Consider the following 16,643-nt stretch of genomic DNA (forward strand, 5'->3'; position numbering starts at 1 on the left):
TTTGGATCCTGAGCCGTTTCCACCCCAAAGAGTGCTAAAAATAAACAAACGATGCCTGATTTCTCTCTTTCTTAGGTTCAGGTAGAGGATGCACATTGTTTCCGTCTCTGTAACCAGACCCCTGAAGACATTGCGTGAAAGAGATCGATTCTTCGATACAAAGCTTTTCCTGCGTTCGTTTTCTTTTCTGCCTTTCCCGCCGTACGTGAGGGGGCTGCAGCACTACCGCCAAGCACAATAACCATGGTGCGATACTGTAAACCTTTTTCTCGTGCACTGAGAGTATATAAATGGTCCGTAACAGGACTCTAACACATTCACATTCGTCTAGCGCAGCGAAGGAGCAGCATACCGAAGCCATGAACGCCCTGGTGAGAACCTAAATTAAGCAGAGTGATAGAAATGGCGCAAAATTCATTTCCGTGCTACTGGCTGCGAAATGCCCCATGTCAGTCAACGAAGCGGTTAGGGCTACCCAACACTACTTTGGCATTGCGAAATATTTGTAAATTAGTGTGTACGTAATAGTCGCGCATGTAAGCAAATGAAAGTAAAGAAAACTTAGAACGCGAGCTTAAGCGCCCGCATTGTTCGCTTCACCTTATGTTTATCGCACAATCCATACCATACATGGAATTCACTGCGGCGTTATAGAACAACTTTAGGCTTATTTGCGATGTGGTCATAAGGCATTTATAAGCGCGGTCATGAACTTGTAGTCACTTCCTCTGACCGCATTATTATAGCCCATACAGCATCCGGTGATATTAATTACCTAAAAGCACAAGCCTATGCTCATGTGTGAACATTTGGCTGAGACGTGATGTGTTTATTATAGTCGAGTCCTTCAATTATCGCACCTTTTCAACTTGTGTAGACTGTAAAGGTTGCCGCGCAAACGAAATCGCAAGGTTTGCATTCTTCATTTTGAAGTGACACTCGGGGGAAAAACACAAAAAATCGCATTATGGTAATCTGGAAATTAAGAGTTTGCTAATTTCTGCACACCGTAACGAGCACTGTTGTGACGCAGTAAGAGTAGAATTCTGAATGCTCCAACTGGTATTGTGGGCATCAAAAGCTGCTTTAGTCACATTCATTGTTTCCGATGTTGACATAAAAATCTTGGTAATAACTTATACGGTTTACTATAGATTAAATTGTCTATGCGGTTCGGAAAATGTGGTGAGAGCACAAATAACCCATCGAAACATTTTTCAGTAAAGTTTTTCGGATGAGGAGGCAAATATTTGCATTAGCTCTCAACATTTTGTTTTTCGATAAGTGACTAATATATAATTAGGAAGTATTTGAGATACTTCGCAGTAAGATAGCCCTAAAATCTGTTTTTTATGTGGAATGTGTATTTCATGAAAAAATGTATTCATAAACAGCACGTCTACACTGCGAGAAATGCCTGACTTCTGCTTACTCTGTACACAGTGTTAAATCTTAGCACTGTAAAAGTAGAATGATGCCTGTCGAAGTGTGAATCGCACGGCTTGTTGATTGTTTCCGAGAAAACACAAAACGATATCTTACCATAATTTATTTCTTAAAAGAAAACGTGATTGTATCCACTACAGCGTAATGCCGTATTATAAATATTACATTACTATTGCGCAGAAAAGTCAAGAGACTAGCAATACCACTCGAACAATACATTATGGCATCACTTTACACATATAGAAGCAGTGTTCATCATTGGGAGTCTTATAATAATCTTGTTAATTCGGAGCATTGTCTAGACATAAGAACGTGTCCTTTTAAGAAATGAATAATTTCACTAAACCTACGCAGAGCACTGTCGTCGTCCTATCAGCCATCGCGGCCTGTGCCTATGCCGGGGGACTCCTAGGTGGCTACGGCCTCGGTGGACTCGGATACGGAGGATATGGACTTGGTTATGGCGGCTATGGCCTCGGATACAGCGGAGGCTTCGGCGGAGTCTACGGTGGAGGCTACGGCGGGGGCTACGGCGGGGGCTACGGTGGAGGCTACGGCCTTGGCGGCGTAGGCATCGGCAGCAGTGTTTCTCTTCTTAGTGGAGGTCCTCCCTTCGCCAAAGCCGTGGCCGGACCAGCCTTTGTGATAAGGACGGTTCATCACGTGAACAAAGTCAACGGCGGAGGAGCCGTTCTCGCTCACTCTGGCCTCGGTGGCGGTTATGGAGGCGGCTATGGATATGGCCGTGGTTACGGGTACGGAGGCGGCTACGGCTATGGTGGAGGCTACGGTGGCTATGGTTACAAGGTCTGATGAAGTTGAGGAGGTGTGCATGCAATTATTAGTCCTTGTGTAAATGGAGCTTGTGATTGCTGCTTGCGTTGAACTCAACACAGCGAGTACAGGACTGTCTGTAGTGGCCTCATAACAGCAACGAGTAATGCACTGAAGTGCGTCATTATTTAGTGACATGCCTCTTCATCGAGACCATCGATTCATTGAATTCATTGTACATTTTATTGTCCCCAAACCAAAAATAAAAATGTGAAATTGAGACCGTCTGTGGCATCACCCTTCTTGAATCATTACTACCTTACCTTTTATAAATGTGCGATGTAAGCGATCCTACAAATATCAAATAAATAAATGTGTTATATGTTTAGATAACGGTGACCTTCCACCCCTGAGGCAGAATTTCACTAAGCAGCAATGCAGCATCTTTCAAATTTCGTGGGATGGAACCACACAGTGTTGAAATGTCAGATTATGATTGAAATAAGGGAAACGTTTGTAACTCTTCATCTTCTGTAACGTGTGCACATTGGTTTTTCAGAATTACCTAGAACAAAAGAAAAATACTACTTTCTAATTCTACGTGTTCTTCACCATTGGCTCTGTGATAGTGCTAAAACATTTTTGGGTTGTGCTCTTGTCGCCTCCCTGTTGGGAAACATCCCAATACCGCGAAACTCATTATGTTAAAGTGACATGTATGCATTGAAGCTGCTATATAGTGCCGAACAAAAATGTACTTATTTACGGAACAGCCGAATACTTCCCCATTCCTAAATTAAATTAAAATCCCTGCTCCACCCATCACTCTGATAACGCGTAGTCTGGGTTGCCGAGGAGATTGCTTTCCTTTTTAATCAATCAATCAATCAATCAATCAATTTTATTATAAGAGTCATTGTTACAATTACATAGGTAGTGTAATACAGAAGGAGGTCCCAAAGCAAATATTGTTTCCAAGGGTCCTCCTGTTATATGTATAAAAATGTACAACATACGATTAACAACGAAGAACAGCCGGTAGTTGAACATCTGGTAGTTGAAGATTACAGAGAAAGGAGGAAGAATTATTCTGTATGGAAATACACATGAAAGTATGAATACAGTCACTGAACAGGAGAATAATTATTGCCTAACATTAACAATGCGAAATCCAACAATGCCAGAAAATTAATTTACAAACGGCTTAGAATGAAATAAAATGCGTGGCAGGTGAGGTTATCGAGCGCTTTCATTACGTATACGACATAGCTCTGCCAACTGATCTATGCCCCACCGAAACCCTCTCCAATTTTTTCGTGTTCTTCATCTCTTATCAGTCAATTAAATAAGAATAACCAGTCATGTAGGCACTTCTATTCTTTATGAAAACAAACAAAACTTACCTCCTGTAAACGTGTAGAGCATTGATTGGGTGTCCAAACAACGCCGTCGGTCACATCCCGTTGCTTTTGTCAGTGGTTACGCAAATTATTAACGACAGGAGACTAGAACAAAAGCCGATTGGAATAGACTTAGGTTATAGAGCCCTAAGTGTGCGAAACATATCAAACCAAGGCGATGGAAATAAAGCAGTTGGGATTACATCTCGTTTACTTCAAGTGACGTAAACTCACGTGATCATCACGCAGGGATGTTAACGAATTATTAAACGCTTTACATTATTATCTCTGGGAGAAAACTACGCAAAATTTGCTTAGCGCATGTTTCGGGCATCATGTCCTCGATATATGTAGGCGTGTGATGGTTTGCCAGTTAACACTTATCTCCACTTTAATTTTACCAGCAGGGCTGGCGAAATTTTAAAAGGACTGCGTATCTATAGCCCACAGTGTACTCGCTCACTACATCATGTTTTATAGGTGACTAGACCAAGACCACGTCGCATAATTTAAAACCACAAATAATGATGTTAAGAAACATTACTAAATGACCAGATAATTCGTCAAGGGGATTTTAACTCGACGGGACCACCTACCCATATAGGAAGGACATTGTATCTGCTGCCTGATAATTATACCGCGAGGAGCCATGGATGAATAGCTGTACTTGTTCTCGGTTCAGCGACAGAAGACTTTCCACACGTGGTCAACACACTCATTAATCGCAAGCCTCCTAATTACCAATTCCTGAAAAAAAATATTCCGGTGACCTATTTATTATATATGTATTTATTATTTAGCTACTCTACCATGATTCTACCAAGGTTATAGCTTCACAGCACTTGTACATGACTTGGCATGAATAAGCGCCTTAAAATATAATTTGGTCAAATTACAGCACAAGAAAATTAATGAAGCATTAAGAAATGTTCGAGACAAGATCTTCATTTTACAATATAGCTGCAAATAATGTCTCGCAGTCTCTTCTTTTAAATATAGCTTTCGTAAACCAATTTCCTTCGGGCATATTGTCATAAGGTAATTTGTTGTGCGCTAATCGCTGTGTTTATAGATAATCTCATTTCATAATTATACGTATCATAGGCAGCGCAATATCCTTGAAATCTTAGTCACGTGGTCACGTCACGTGACTAAGATATTGTCACGTGGTCGTGACGTCAAAGAACACAGTAGCAATACTGTGAAAGGCAAAAACTAGCTTTCGTTGGGCGAACCTGTGCCCACAAAACAGGCTACACTTAAAGCACAACGAGAGCGGCGAACACATTCAGCGATCGTCGTAAGTCTGATCAGCGGGTCAAGCGCGTCGGCTTTTATAGAGCAGTCGTCGATTGTTCCAGACTAATCGTTCGGACCCGCGTGCCTTCCACAAAGTTCTACACCATTCGCGTTACGCGATGAAATCAGATTACACAATTTTCGGCGACAACAGACAGCCGGGTAGAAGCATTGATAACTTTCCAGAAACGTCGGATACATGCAGGCGCGTCCCTCGCTGTGCGAATACAGTTGTTAAGCGGCGAAACGTGGTCGCTCGATAAAGATAAGTACACGTGTCCATATTTTGGTGAGAGGTCCTGGGCCCAAACCTTTCTTATGCCATCACAGCCACTAGCTTTTTTATTCAATTACGGACATTATTTAGCCAAGATAACCCCCCCCCCCCCCCCTACGAGACCACGCAGTGCCGCCAGTGTCACGATCCGCCCAGGTTCGTAAACAAGGGAGGGCTCGAGTCACCTTCCACCAGAGTGACGCTCCGCAGCGTGGTGGTGGTGAACGATGACTGGCCGCGAGCAGCTGTGTTCATCGGTGTTTATTTGGTACGTTGACAAATGTTGCCCACCGAGCGTGGCAGGCCAATCAAGATTATGCCCGAGGGGGCGTCACATGTTTGAAACACCCTTTACCCCCAATTTGTTTCACCCGCCGCGGTTGCTCAGTGGCTATTGTGTTGGGCTGCTGAGCACGAGGTCGCGGGATCGAATCCCGGCCACGGCGGCCGCATTTCGATGGGAGCGAAATGCGAAAGCACCCGTGTGCTTAGATTTAGGTGCACGTTAAAGAACACCAGGTGGTCGAAATTTCCGGAGTTCTCCACTACGGCGTGCCTCATAATCGGAAAGTGGTTTTGGCACGTAAAACATAATTTAATTTTTTAATTTGTTTCTTCAAACAAACTATGTCCAGGCCTAATGTGAAAAAAAATAATTTCACGCCTGGTCGAGGCACTGCCACCGTCCCAGTCGGGTCGACGGTGCCTGTTATCCAGGCGCGTAACGGTCCGGTGGCTTCCGCGGTCGAATACTTGCCCTGGGAACCGGTGTTGGCGGGCCCGGTGGGGCAACGCCGGGTGCTGCCTGAGGCCAGCCGCGCTGAGGGCTGGCCTCGCGAGTGGCGCCGGCCTTGACACCAGCCCCACACGCACCGCACAACTGGCAATGCCTGCCGCCTGCGAGGTCGCCGGTGCTTCAGGGGCAGCGACGGGTGTTGCCGTTGGTCCCCCTGCGGGCAGGACTTCTGAATTGGCAGTTGAGGGTGGAAGCCAGGTCCCGAGGCACTAGCAGGAGATACCTCCTCCCCGGTGGTCTATGGTGGACCAGGGCGGAAATTCCTGGTGAAGACTGGAGCTCCCAACTCCGGCAATGGCCCGGGACGGCATCCTCAATCAGCAGTCAGCTGTCAGCAATCAACAATGTGTCCTGTGTCTTAATTTTTACCGGCCCGCATCAATGGAGATCTTCGCACTGCGAGTCATGTTGCTCAGTGAATAAATGCGTATGCCATCGTCTAATACCTCCAGCAAAGCTGCGACCTCCATGGGAGGGGCAGCTCGTAGAATGCTGACACACCGTTTATCAAGGTCACTAAGCACGCCTCACACTCGAATGCACCTGAACTTCTGGTGAAGTAGCAATTACACTTACGCATCAAGGTCATAGCCTGGGATGCCCTTTACAGCACGTACACTATTCTTTCTGAATCCAATGTGGTACTAATGGAAACGAGTAACTTCACGGCTGAACCATACACATTACTGCCATCTGTCAAACATATCCGGAACGCAAACATTCAAAGAGCCATTATATTAACCGACTCACTGAGTATTTCAATATCTTTAGGTTATGTAGAAATAGAAGTGCTGCACTAAATTCTCTGTATAGACTTCTCAGTACAGTATACACATTTAGTAAGCATGTAACACTATGATGGGTTCCTGGTCACAGATGTATCGAGGGCAATATGCTGGCAGACGAAACCGCCATGTCAGTAGTATATGGCAGTTGCAACACACATGAAGCCTTTCTTACGGAAAAAGCTTAGGACCGAATGGCAGCGTTCATGAGGCACTGAATTATCTAATGAGCTGCACGTTATTAAGCCACAGTTAGGGAATTGGCTACTCATAACAAAAACACTACGAACTAAGGTCATCGTGTGTCGATCGAGAACTGAACACACTTGACGCACTCATGCATGTTTGCCGGCAATCACCCAGTTATCTCTGGCAGATGTAGCGAGATGTCGACTGTTTTGCGCGCATTGCTGCAATGTCGTTAAACAGAAGTTCCAAGGAAAAAGCACCAACCGAGCGCTACGTACAGATGGTTAACCAGCGAAGCTGACACCTGCGGCGGTGGTGTTTATCATTGGTTTGATCCCGACGGTTCATTAAACGACGGCTTGATAGGCTGCTGCATCTTCGGTACGCAGCTGCTGCGTGCGCTCAGCTGCACGAGCCTGTTCTTCTGCCCGGGCTGCATCATCGGCATGGCGTAGACGAGCTCGTTCCTGGTTCGGCTCGTGGCGTTGCTGATCGAAAGCTGCCTGCTCCTAAGGAGCAGGCATGACGTGTGGCCTACCTATTTCAGAGCCTCAGAGAAACTATTGCGCAGGCACTCGGCTGCGAAAGAAAGCAACGACGTCACTCCTGACGCAGCCAATCGCGCACCTCTCTTTCTATTTTTTTTCGTATGCGCATAGGGTTGCGCTGCATGAGTTTTAGGCGCACTGGCGAAATGTGGAGCGACGAATTGGTTAGCCATATAAAGCTTTGCTGTAAAACCACTTTCGTTTACCATACCGTCAGCAAATTGCACTTCATCTAACAGTGTTCTCCTGCAATGACCAGCGTTTTGATAGCAAATGAATTATAGATTTTTATAAATGACGTTTATATCCTGCATGGTATACACGCACGTCATCTGTAACACAGCCTCGTCTCGGAAGCTACTGCGGCGAGTGTAGAAAGTAGTACACGCGCTTTCCTGCCATTGCGTACACAAGGGCGTGGTAGAGGAGTTAGGGCTGCCTGGATATTCGCAGCTTTAATTCCTACTTTCACATCGCGAAATATATTTCATGTTCATAGCTGGCTTCACATGCTACAATTTTAATACATGTATATATTTTAGGCATTTACAGCGAATTTTCAGACGTTCGAGTTACATCTATACAATTTGTCCTTAAGCACGCTGTTGAAAGCCCTGCAGCATTTCCTGGCGCTCAAAGGCCATTATTGGTCCTTATGCAATTAAACCCTATGCATTGATCAATCTCTTTCAATTTTCGACCACAATAATGAGCGGATTGAGATGCTTGCCTAAATTACGGGAAAATGTCTGTACCAATAGAGTCATAGCAGCACCGAGGCAACGCACCGAAAGATTAGACAGAGCTACCGCCGAATCCGTCCAGAGTTTCCCGCGTTCACGCCAGATGCGCACAGTGTCCGTGATGACAGCCAGCGTCTCTGACGGCGCCTCGACAAGTTTCAGCCTTGCAAGAGTGGGGTTGACTCGTCGTGTAGCGTAGGAATTCGCTGCCTCTTCTCGCCTCGCAACGTTTCTAATACACATTTCTGTCGTAGATCTCTGTTTACTTGTGTTAACTCAATTGCATCACATAAACATATGCATGCTACATCTACAATATTAGCGACCAAGGACTTTCATGACTTCGAGAGTATTTGCTGACTACGAGAATAGAATCCACCAGGGACTCGAGCCAAGCCTCCTCCAACCCCGCAACATCCCAAGCAGTCTTCGCTATTTCGCTCCGCCGTCCGAAATTTTGGCCAGCGCATCCCTCCCTCTGCGTAGTGCAAGTCAAGAGCCATTTCGCGAAGGCCCTGGTACGATCACAGACTTGCAAATTTCACCCCCTTGTGTCTGCGTTTCCATCAGAGATTGCTGGAGAAATCTGAGCCCTCATTCATGCTCCGCCTGAGATAAACCCCTAGACATTTTGTCCGCTGAGTTCCTCAAGCGTACTTCCTCGTCAGAAAGGCAACGATTCCAGCAGATACTCTCAGCTGAAGAACCAGGCGACCACAAGCCTTCACAGCGTTTGCGCCATCTTCAGCAGCTCCTCGGGCATAAGCCTGCCTATTTTGGTCATGACCTCCCAGAACTCTACTTGGAGCGTCTTCCTGCCACCGCCTGCATGGTGCTTGCTGCTCCAGCGGATTTATATCTGGCAAATCTCGCGCAACTTGCCGCCTCCGTGACGGACGTCACATGCCTGCCAAAACTAGCAGATCCGTGGTAGGCAGTGGAAGACTCATATCTGCACGACATTGTGGAACGCAGGAGGTGCAAATCAAAACATATGTATTTAGGCCATAGTCGCTTGCTGAAGGAACCTACACTAGAGTACAGAGGGCAAAGAACAAAACAGCACTTGATTCCACTATAATTTTTTTTTCAACTACATGGAGGAAATTGATATTCTGTTATGCCCACAGTAGTATATGCGCGATTCTAGAGAATTGTTTTTGCGGTAGAGGTAATACTTAGCTGAAAATAATTATCTCCCCCATTTAAAGACGCAAAAAATATCTTCTATAAGCGGATTTACTAAATTGACCCGCTATTGCCTACTTACAACTATTTGCAGAATTCCGGCAAACTAGCTGTTGTGGCTCTAGGCGTACCGCCCACCTGAACATAAACACTTCACCAAACTGATTCCGCAATAAATGGTTGTCAATGACAGGCTGCTAACAATTTCATATCTTGCCCCCCCCCCCCCTCCCCTAGTGAAGGCCTTCGCGTAGTTCTGCCCTTTTCTTGTTCGTGTGGAGGCGCCATTTCTTAGAAAATCAAGCCCGTCAGCGCACGCGAATATATTTCAGTTCCCAGAAATCTTTTTGATGCCAACGGTGCAGACTGACACCACAACAATTGTCACGGAAAACCTTTCACATAAGTAATACAACTTTCGGATCTCTACTATACGCGGAATATTAGTAGAGAGTAAAGAAACTAATTGACACAGCGTTTTCACAAGGAAGCCACCAAGGATATTGAGGGGAGCATTGTGAGGTAGGAAATTTTAATAATTTTATCGCGCAACTATTTATTCATAGTCCACTAAACATTGCTATTCATTGTATTCGCGTTTTTCCGCTTTGACTTTTCTTAGCTGCTAAAAAGCCATTAGTTGTTAAAATTTTTATATACTAAGATTTCAAGGATATTGCGCTACCTATACTACGTATAATTGTGAAATGAGATTATATATTGTCACGTGGTCGTGACGTCAAAGAACACAGTAGCAATACTGTGAAAGGCAAAACTAGCTTTTATAGGGCGAACCTGTGCCCACAAAACAGGCTACACTTAAAGCACAACCAGTGGGGTGGACATGGTCGGCCATCGTCATAAATCTGATCAGCGGCTCAAACGCGTCGGCTTTACACAGAGTCGTCGAATGTTCCAGACTAATCGTTAGGACCCGTGTGCTTTCCATAATGTTCTACATCATTCGCGTCAGGCGAATAAATCAGATAACACAAGGTTCGGCGACAGCAGACTGCGGATAGAAGCATCGATAACTTTCCAGAAACTTCGGATACATGCAAGCGCGTGCCGCGCTGCGCGATAAGATTTGTTAGGAGGCGAAACGTGGTCGCCCGATAAATATAAGTACACGTGTCAATATAAAAGTGGCGATCAGCGCGCAACAAAATATCTTTTGACAATATACCCAAAGAAAAGTGGCTTACTAAAGCTATATCTAAAAGAAGAGACTGTAAGACATAATGTCTGGAATATCTTAAAATGAAGATTCTGTCTCGAACTTTTCTTAATGCTTTATTAATTTTCTTGTGCTGTAATTTGACCAAATTATATTTTAAGATGCTTATTCATGCTAAGTCACGTACAAGTGCTGTGAAGCTATAACATTGTATAGTATGGTAGAATAGCTAAATAATAAATACATACATAACTAATAGGCCGCCGGAATTCTTTCTTTTAAGGAATTGTTAATAAACGAGGGTTGCGACTAATGAGTGTGTTGATTATGAGTGGAAAGTTTTCTGTCGCCGAACCGAGAACAAGAACGGCTGATCATCCTGGGCTGCTCGCGTTATGAGTATCAGGCAGCCGCAACAATGTCCTTGCTATATGGGTAGGCTGTCCAATTGAGTTCAAATGACCTTGACGAAGTATGTGGTCATTTATTATAGATTGTTAGGAACATTATTATTTGTGGTTTTAAATTATGCACGTGGTCACGGCCTAGTCGCATGTATAATTTGACTTACTCACACGTCAGAGAGTAGACTCTGGGCCCTAGATGCGCAGTCTTTTTAACATTTCGCCAGCCTTGCTGGTAAAATTAAAGTATCGATAAGTGTCAACTGGCACACCATCACACCCCTACAGAGTATATAGATAGGGCTTGATAGGCAGATAGGTAGATAGGGTTCGATAGCCTTATCTGCCACGCATTTTATTTCATTCTAAGCCGTTTATAAATTATTTTGTAGCGTTGTTGAATTTCGCTTTGTTTATGTTACATAATTATACTCCTATTCAGATTCTGTATTGTTCATACTTTCATGTGTATTTCAATATATGTTTATACACACTCATTTCTTTGTAATCTTCAATTACCCGATCTTTGATCACGAATTCTGATAGGTTGATTTGTATTTTCCCGCTATTCTTCGCTGCTAATCGTACGCTCTACGTTGTAATACATATCATAACAGGAGGTCCCTGAGACAATTTTACTCTGGGACCTCCTTCTGTATCACAATACCTATGTAATTGTAACAATGACTATTATTATTAAAATTGATTGATTGAATAATTGATTGATTGATTGATTGATTGATTAATTGATTGAAAAGGAATGCAATCTCCTTGGCAACACCGACTACGCGTTATCAGAGCGATAGGTGGAGCAGGGATTTTAATTTAATTGAGGAACGGGGAAGTATTCGGCTGTTCCGTAAATAAGTACATTTTTGTTCGGCATATTATAGCGCCTTCAATGCATACACGTCACTTTAACGTGATGAGTTGCGCGGGATTGGGATGTTTCCCGACAGGGAGGCGAAAAGAGCACAACCCAAAAATGTTTTAGCACTATCAGAGGGCCAATGGTGAAGAAGACGTAGAATTAGAAATCAGTATTTTTTTTTTGTGCTGCCTAATTCTGAAAAATCAATATCCACACATTATAGAAGATGAAGAGTTTCAACTGTTTCCCTTATTTCAAATATATTGTGACATTTCAACACTGTGTGGTTCCATCCCACGCAATTTGAAAGATGCTACATTGCTGCTAAGTGAAATTCTGCCTCAGGGGTGGAAGGTCACCGTTATGTAAATATATAATACATTTATTTATTTGATATTTGTGGGATCGCTTACATCACATATTTATAAAAAGTAAGGTAGTAATGACTCAGGAAGGGTGATGCCACACGCGGTCTCAATTTCATATTTTTTATTTTTGGTTTCGGGACAATAAAATGCACAATGTATTCAATGAATCGATGTGCTCGATGAAGAGGCATGTCACTAAACAATGACGCACTTCAGTGCATTACTCGTTGCAGTTATGAGGCCACTACAGACAGTCCTGTACTTGCTGAGTTGAGTTCAACGCAAGCAGCAATCACAAGCTCCATTTACACAAGCACTAAAAATTGCTTGCACACCTCCTCAACTTCATCAGACCTTGTAACCATAGCCACCGTAGTCTCCACCATAGCCGTAGCCACCTCCGTACCCGTAACCACGGCCATATCCATAGCCGCCTCCATAACCGCCACCGAGGCCAGAGTGAGCGAGAACGGCTCCTCCACCGTTCACTTTGTTCACGTGATGAACCGTCCTTATCACAAAGGCTGGTCCGGCCACGGCTTTGGCGAAGGGAGGACCTCCACTAAGAAGAGCAACACTGCTGCCGATGCCTACGCCGCCAACGCCGTAGCCTCCACCGTAGCCTCCGCCATAGCCCCCGCCGTAGCCTCCGCCGTAGCCTCCGCCGAAGCCTCCGCCGAAGCCTCCGCCGTATCCAAGGCCATAGCCGCCATAACCAAGTCCATATCCTCCGTATCCGAGACCACCGAGGCCGTAGCCACCTAGGAGTCCCCCGGCATAGGCACAGGCTACGATGGCTGATAGGACGACGACAGTGCTCTGCGTAGGTTTAGTGAAATTATTCATTCCCTAAAAGGACACGTTCTTATGTCTAGACAATGCTCCGAATTACCAAGATTATTATATGACTCCCAATGATGAACACTCCTTCTATATGTTTAATGTGATGCCATAAGGTACTGCTCGAGTGATATTCCTAGTCTCTTCACTTTTATGCACAATAGTAATGTAATATTGATAATACGGCATTAACCTAGTAGTGGATACAATCACGTTGTCTTTTAAGAAATAAAGTATGGTAAGATAACCAACTGCCCATGCGATTCAGATTTCGAGATGTATCATTCTACTTTTACGCTGCTAAGCCTTAATATTGTGTACACAGTGAGCAGAAGTCGGGCATTTCTCGCAGTGTGGACGTGTCGTTTATGATTCAATTTTCCGGAAATGTACATTCTACAAGGGCAAAAAAGTATTTTAACGCTCCCTTACTGCGAAGCACCTCAAATGCTTAGTAATTATATATTCACCATTTATAGAAGAACAATATGTTCTGAGCTAATGCAAATGTTTTTCTCCTTATCAAAAAACGTTACAGAAAAATATTTGCATCGATTATATGTGCTTCACCACTTCTTGCTAATTGCGTAGACAACTTAATCTATAGATAGCCGTATAAATTATCACCAACAATTTCATGTCAACGTCGGCAACAATCAATGTGAATGAAGCCGGTTTTGATGCCCACAATACCAGTTGGAGCTTTAAGAATTCTGCTCTTACTGCGTCACAACAGTACTCGTTACGGTGTGCAGAAAGTAGCAAACTCTTAATTTCCAGATTACCGTAATACAATTTTTTTGTTTTTCCATCGACTGTCACTTCAAAATGAACCATGGAATCCTTGCGCTTTCGTTTGCACGGCTGCTTTCACAGTCTACCCAAGCTGCAAGGGTGCGCTAATTGAAGGAATGGACTACAACAAACACACCATGTCTCAGCCAAATGATGTTCATAGATGACCACAGGCTTGTGCTTTTAGGTTGTAAATATCACCGGATGCTGCATAGGCTATAATAATGCGGTCAGAGGAAGTGAGTACAATTTCGTGACCGCGCTTACAAGTGCCTTATGACCACATCGCAAATAAGCCTACAGTTGTTCTTCAACGCCGCAGCGAATTCCATGTATAGTGTGAATTGCGCAATAAATATAAAGTTAACTGTACATTTCGGTTGCTTAACCTCGCCTTATAAGTGTTTTATATTTTATAAGTGTCACTTATATTTGCTTACACACGCGACTATTAGGTACGCACTAGTTTACAAATATTACACAATGCCAAAGTAGTGTTGGGTAGCCCTAACCGCTGCGTTGACTGACATGGGACATTTCGCAGCCAGTAGCACGGAAATTAATTCTGCGCCATTTCTATCACTCTTCTTATTAGGTTCTCACCAGGGCGTTCATGGCTTCAGTATGCTGCTCCTTCGGTGCGCTAGACGAATTTGAATGTGTTAGAGCCCTGTTACGGACCATTTATATACTCTCAGTGCACGAGGAAAAGGTTTATAGTACCGCACCATGGATATTACGCTTGACGGTAGTGCCGCAGCCCCCTCACGTACGGCGGGAAAAGCAGAAAAGAAAACGAACGCAGGAAAATCTTTGTATCGAAGCATCGATCTCATCCACGCAAGGTCTTCAGGGGTCTGGCTAAAGAGACGGAAACAATGTGCATCCTCTACCTGGACCTAAGAAAGAGAGAAATCAGGCATCGTTTGTTTATTTTTAGCAGTCTTTGGGATGGGAACAGCTCACGTTGTAAATGGATGCAGCCCTCTCTTAGTCCTGACTGCCACGGGGAACCAACACCTGTCGCACGCCATCGGTCACGTGCAGCTTGCTGCGGTGCTTGTACTACCGGTTTCGTGCGCGCTACTCTCAAGTGTAGAGAGGACATGCCCCGGGTCTCGTTGATAAGGCAGGAAATAACGCTAGCTGACAGTGTCGCATACTACGCACTCGCGCATTGTTGGTATGAATTTGAGGCCTCCACATTCTTCTCACTTGCATGTTACCGTGCTTGGGTTAATTTGCGACACCAATTTCACATGTCCAGGTTGCATTGCTTTCGTGGTATCAGCCATGCAATCTAAAACGTTTTTACCTGCAGACCAATAATTTATATAATCGCTAGTGCTAGCCCATTCTTTTTGCTTCAGTGTAGTTATGCATTGTAAAGAGCTGCCGCGTGATTTCACTTCATCAAAAATAAACGTTATATAATTTAATATAGAGATGTGGCAACTGACTTTCCGACCCCTGGATCCTCGTTTTTTTAGCTTTGCATCGCGGCAGTAATATTGTTGCTGCCGCAATATTTAACACGCCAGCTCTTTTGTAACTCTACCTTTTTTCCGTTTGCAGGGCGTAGGTGAAGTCATGGCAGGAGCGTGTTCATCAATCAGCGTAATTATTCAATCACTCTCAGCTGGCACTTGGGCCAGTCAGACATAGACGACACCGGAAGCTAAGCTCAATAATACATCACAATATGTTCTGGTTAACTGCAGTACTATTGTACACACTGAGCAGAAGCTAATGCACGCACGTGGAGTACAAGAAAGTCACGTGGAAGAACTGTCCATCAGTATTAAATCGCACGTAAATGCTTTTTTTTATGGTGTTGCTCTCCCGTAGCATTAGCTTTTTAAAGTTAATTTTGGGCATCGTTCCTATAAATTGTGTTATGTGCGTTGGCTATTTTTTGTCTACCAGGTACACAAACATGTGCTATAGTTTCTAGTACTGGGACACAAGCAGAATCTGCACCACGAGTTTTTTCGACAGTTCCTGAACGTGCACAACTCGTCTTTGATGACCTTCTTGATACTTGAAATATTCACACTGAAGAAATGAAATTTTCCAAGATGGTGAAAGGTGCGCCTTTTAAGTACACATCTTACTGTTGCAGTATATTTACGAAGTTACATAGGACGTGCGCTGTCTGAGCATTTATGTGAGTGAGTTTTCTTTTTTTCTTATATAGCAAAATAGATTAGCTAGTTGAGAAACTCAGTGACAAAAGCGTTATGAAATGGCACATTCAAAATCTGCAGAACTATCAAAGTTTCTTTACAACCTAGTATCTGTTTTGTTATCCATAAGCGTTGCTTGAGCTCCTGGTATGTAAACTAGGTGCCTCCTTTTTCCGTCATTGACCATGTCATTCCTTGTAGGCAACTTCATGGCCTACATGATGAAAAATTGCACCCGTCTAACCCAAGCTTTGAAATCTTATGTTTATTTCCACGCGTGTTTTACATGTTACTCACGATCATCATAATCATTATCATCATCATCTGTGATGGCGCCCATTTTTAGTCTGGTTGTATATAGAAGTCGAAGTGAATGAGGTTGGTTATTGTGGCCACTTGAGTAAAGATGCCGTTAGCTACCAGCAGACTTCTCTAGCCTTTCCTCTGGCGACAATATGGTGCACATGTTTTTGGTTGTGTGATTACTGTCTTTGGATGAGACTTCACCTTTTGTCTTGTTTTCAACAGAAGCCACCCAACCGATGGAGTGTATGGAC

At 44.0% G+C, this 16,643-nt stretch overlaps 2 protein-coding genes across 2 annotated transcripts; one reads left to right on the forward strand and one right to left on the reverse strand.

Moving 5' to 3' along the window:
• Positions 1–359: 359 nt before the first annotated feature.
• LOC139055687 (shematrin-like protein 2) lies at positions 360–2,259 on the forward strand. Its single transcript, XM_070533219.1, has 2 exons — positions 360–371; positions 1,801–2,259. Exons 1-2 carry the CDS (start codon positions 360–362, stop codon positions 2,257–2,259), a joined length of 471 nt encoding a protein of 156 aa, XP_070389320.1.
• A 10,203-nt stretch (positions 2,260–12,462) lies between these two features.
• LOC139055382 (uncharacterized) lies at positions 12,463–14,538 on the reverse strand. Its single transcript, XM_070532818.1, has 2 exons — positions 14,504–14,538; positions 12,463–13,084 (listed from the first exon to the last, which is right to left on the reverse strand). The coding sequence occupies exons 1-2, from the start codon at positions 14,513–14,515 to the stop codon at positions 12,614–12,616; spliced, it is 483 nt and encodes a 160-aa protein (XP_070388919.1). The 5' UTR covers positions 14,516–14,538; the 3' UTR covers positions 12,463–12,613.
• Between the last annotated feature and the right edge of the window lie 2,105 nt (positions 14,539–16,643).

The sequence above is a fragment of the Dermacentor albipictus genome, chromosome 2 (genome assembly GCF_038994185.2).
Source record: "Dermacentor albipictus isolate Rhodes 1998 colony chromosome 2, USDA_Dalb.pri_finalv2, whole genome shotgun sequence".
Taxonomy (NCBI): Eukaryota; Metazoa; Arthropoda; class Arachnida; order Ixodida; family Ixodidae; genus Dermacentor; species Dermacentor albipictus.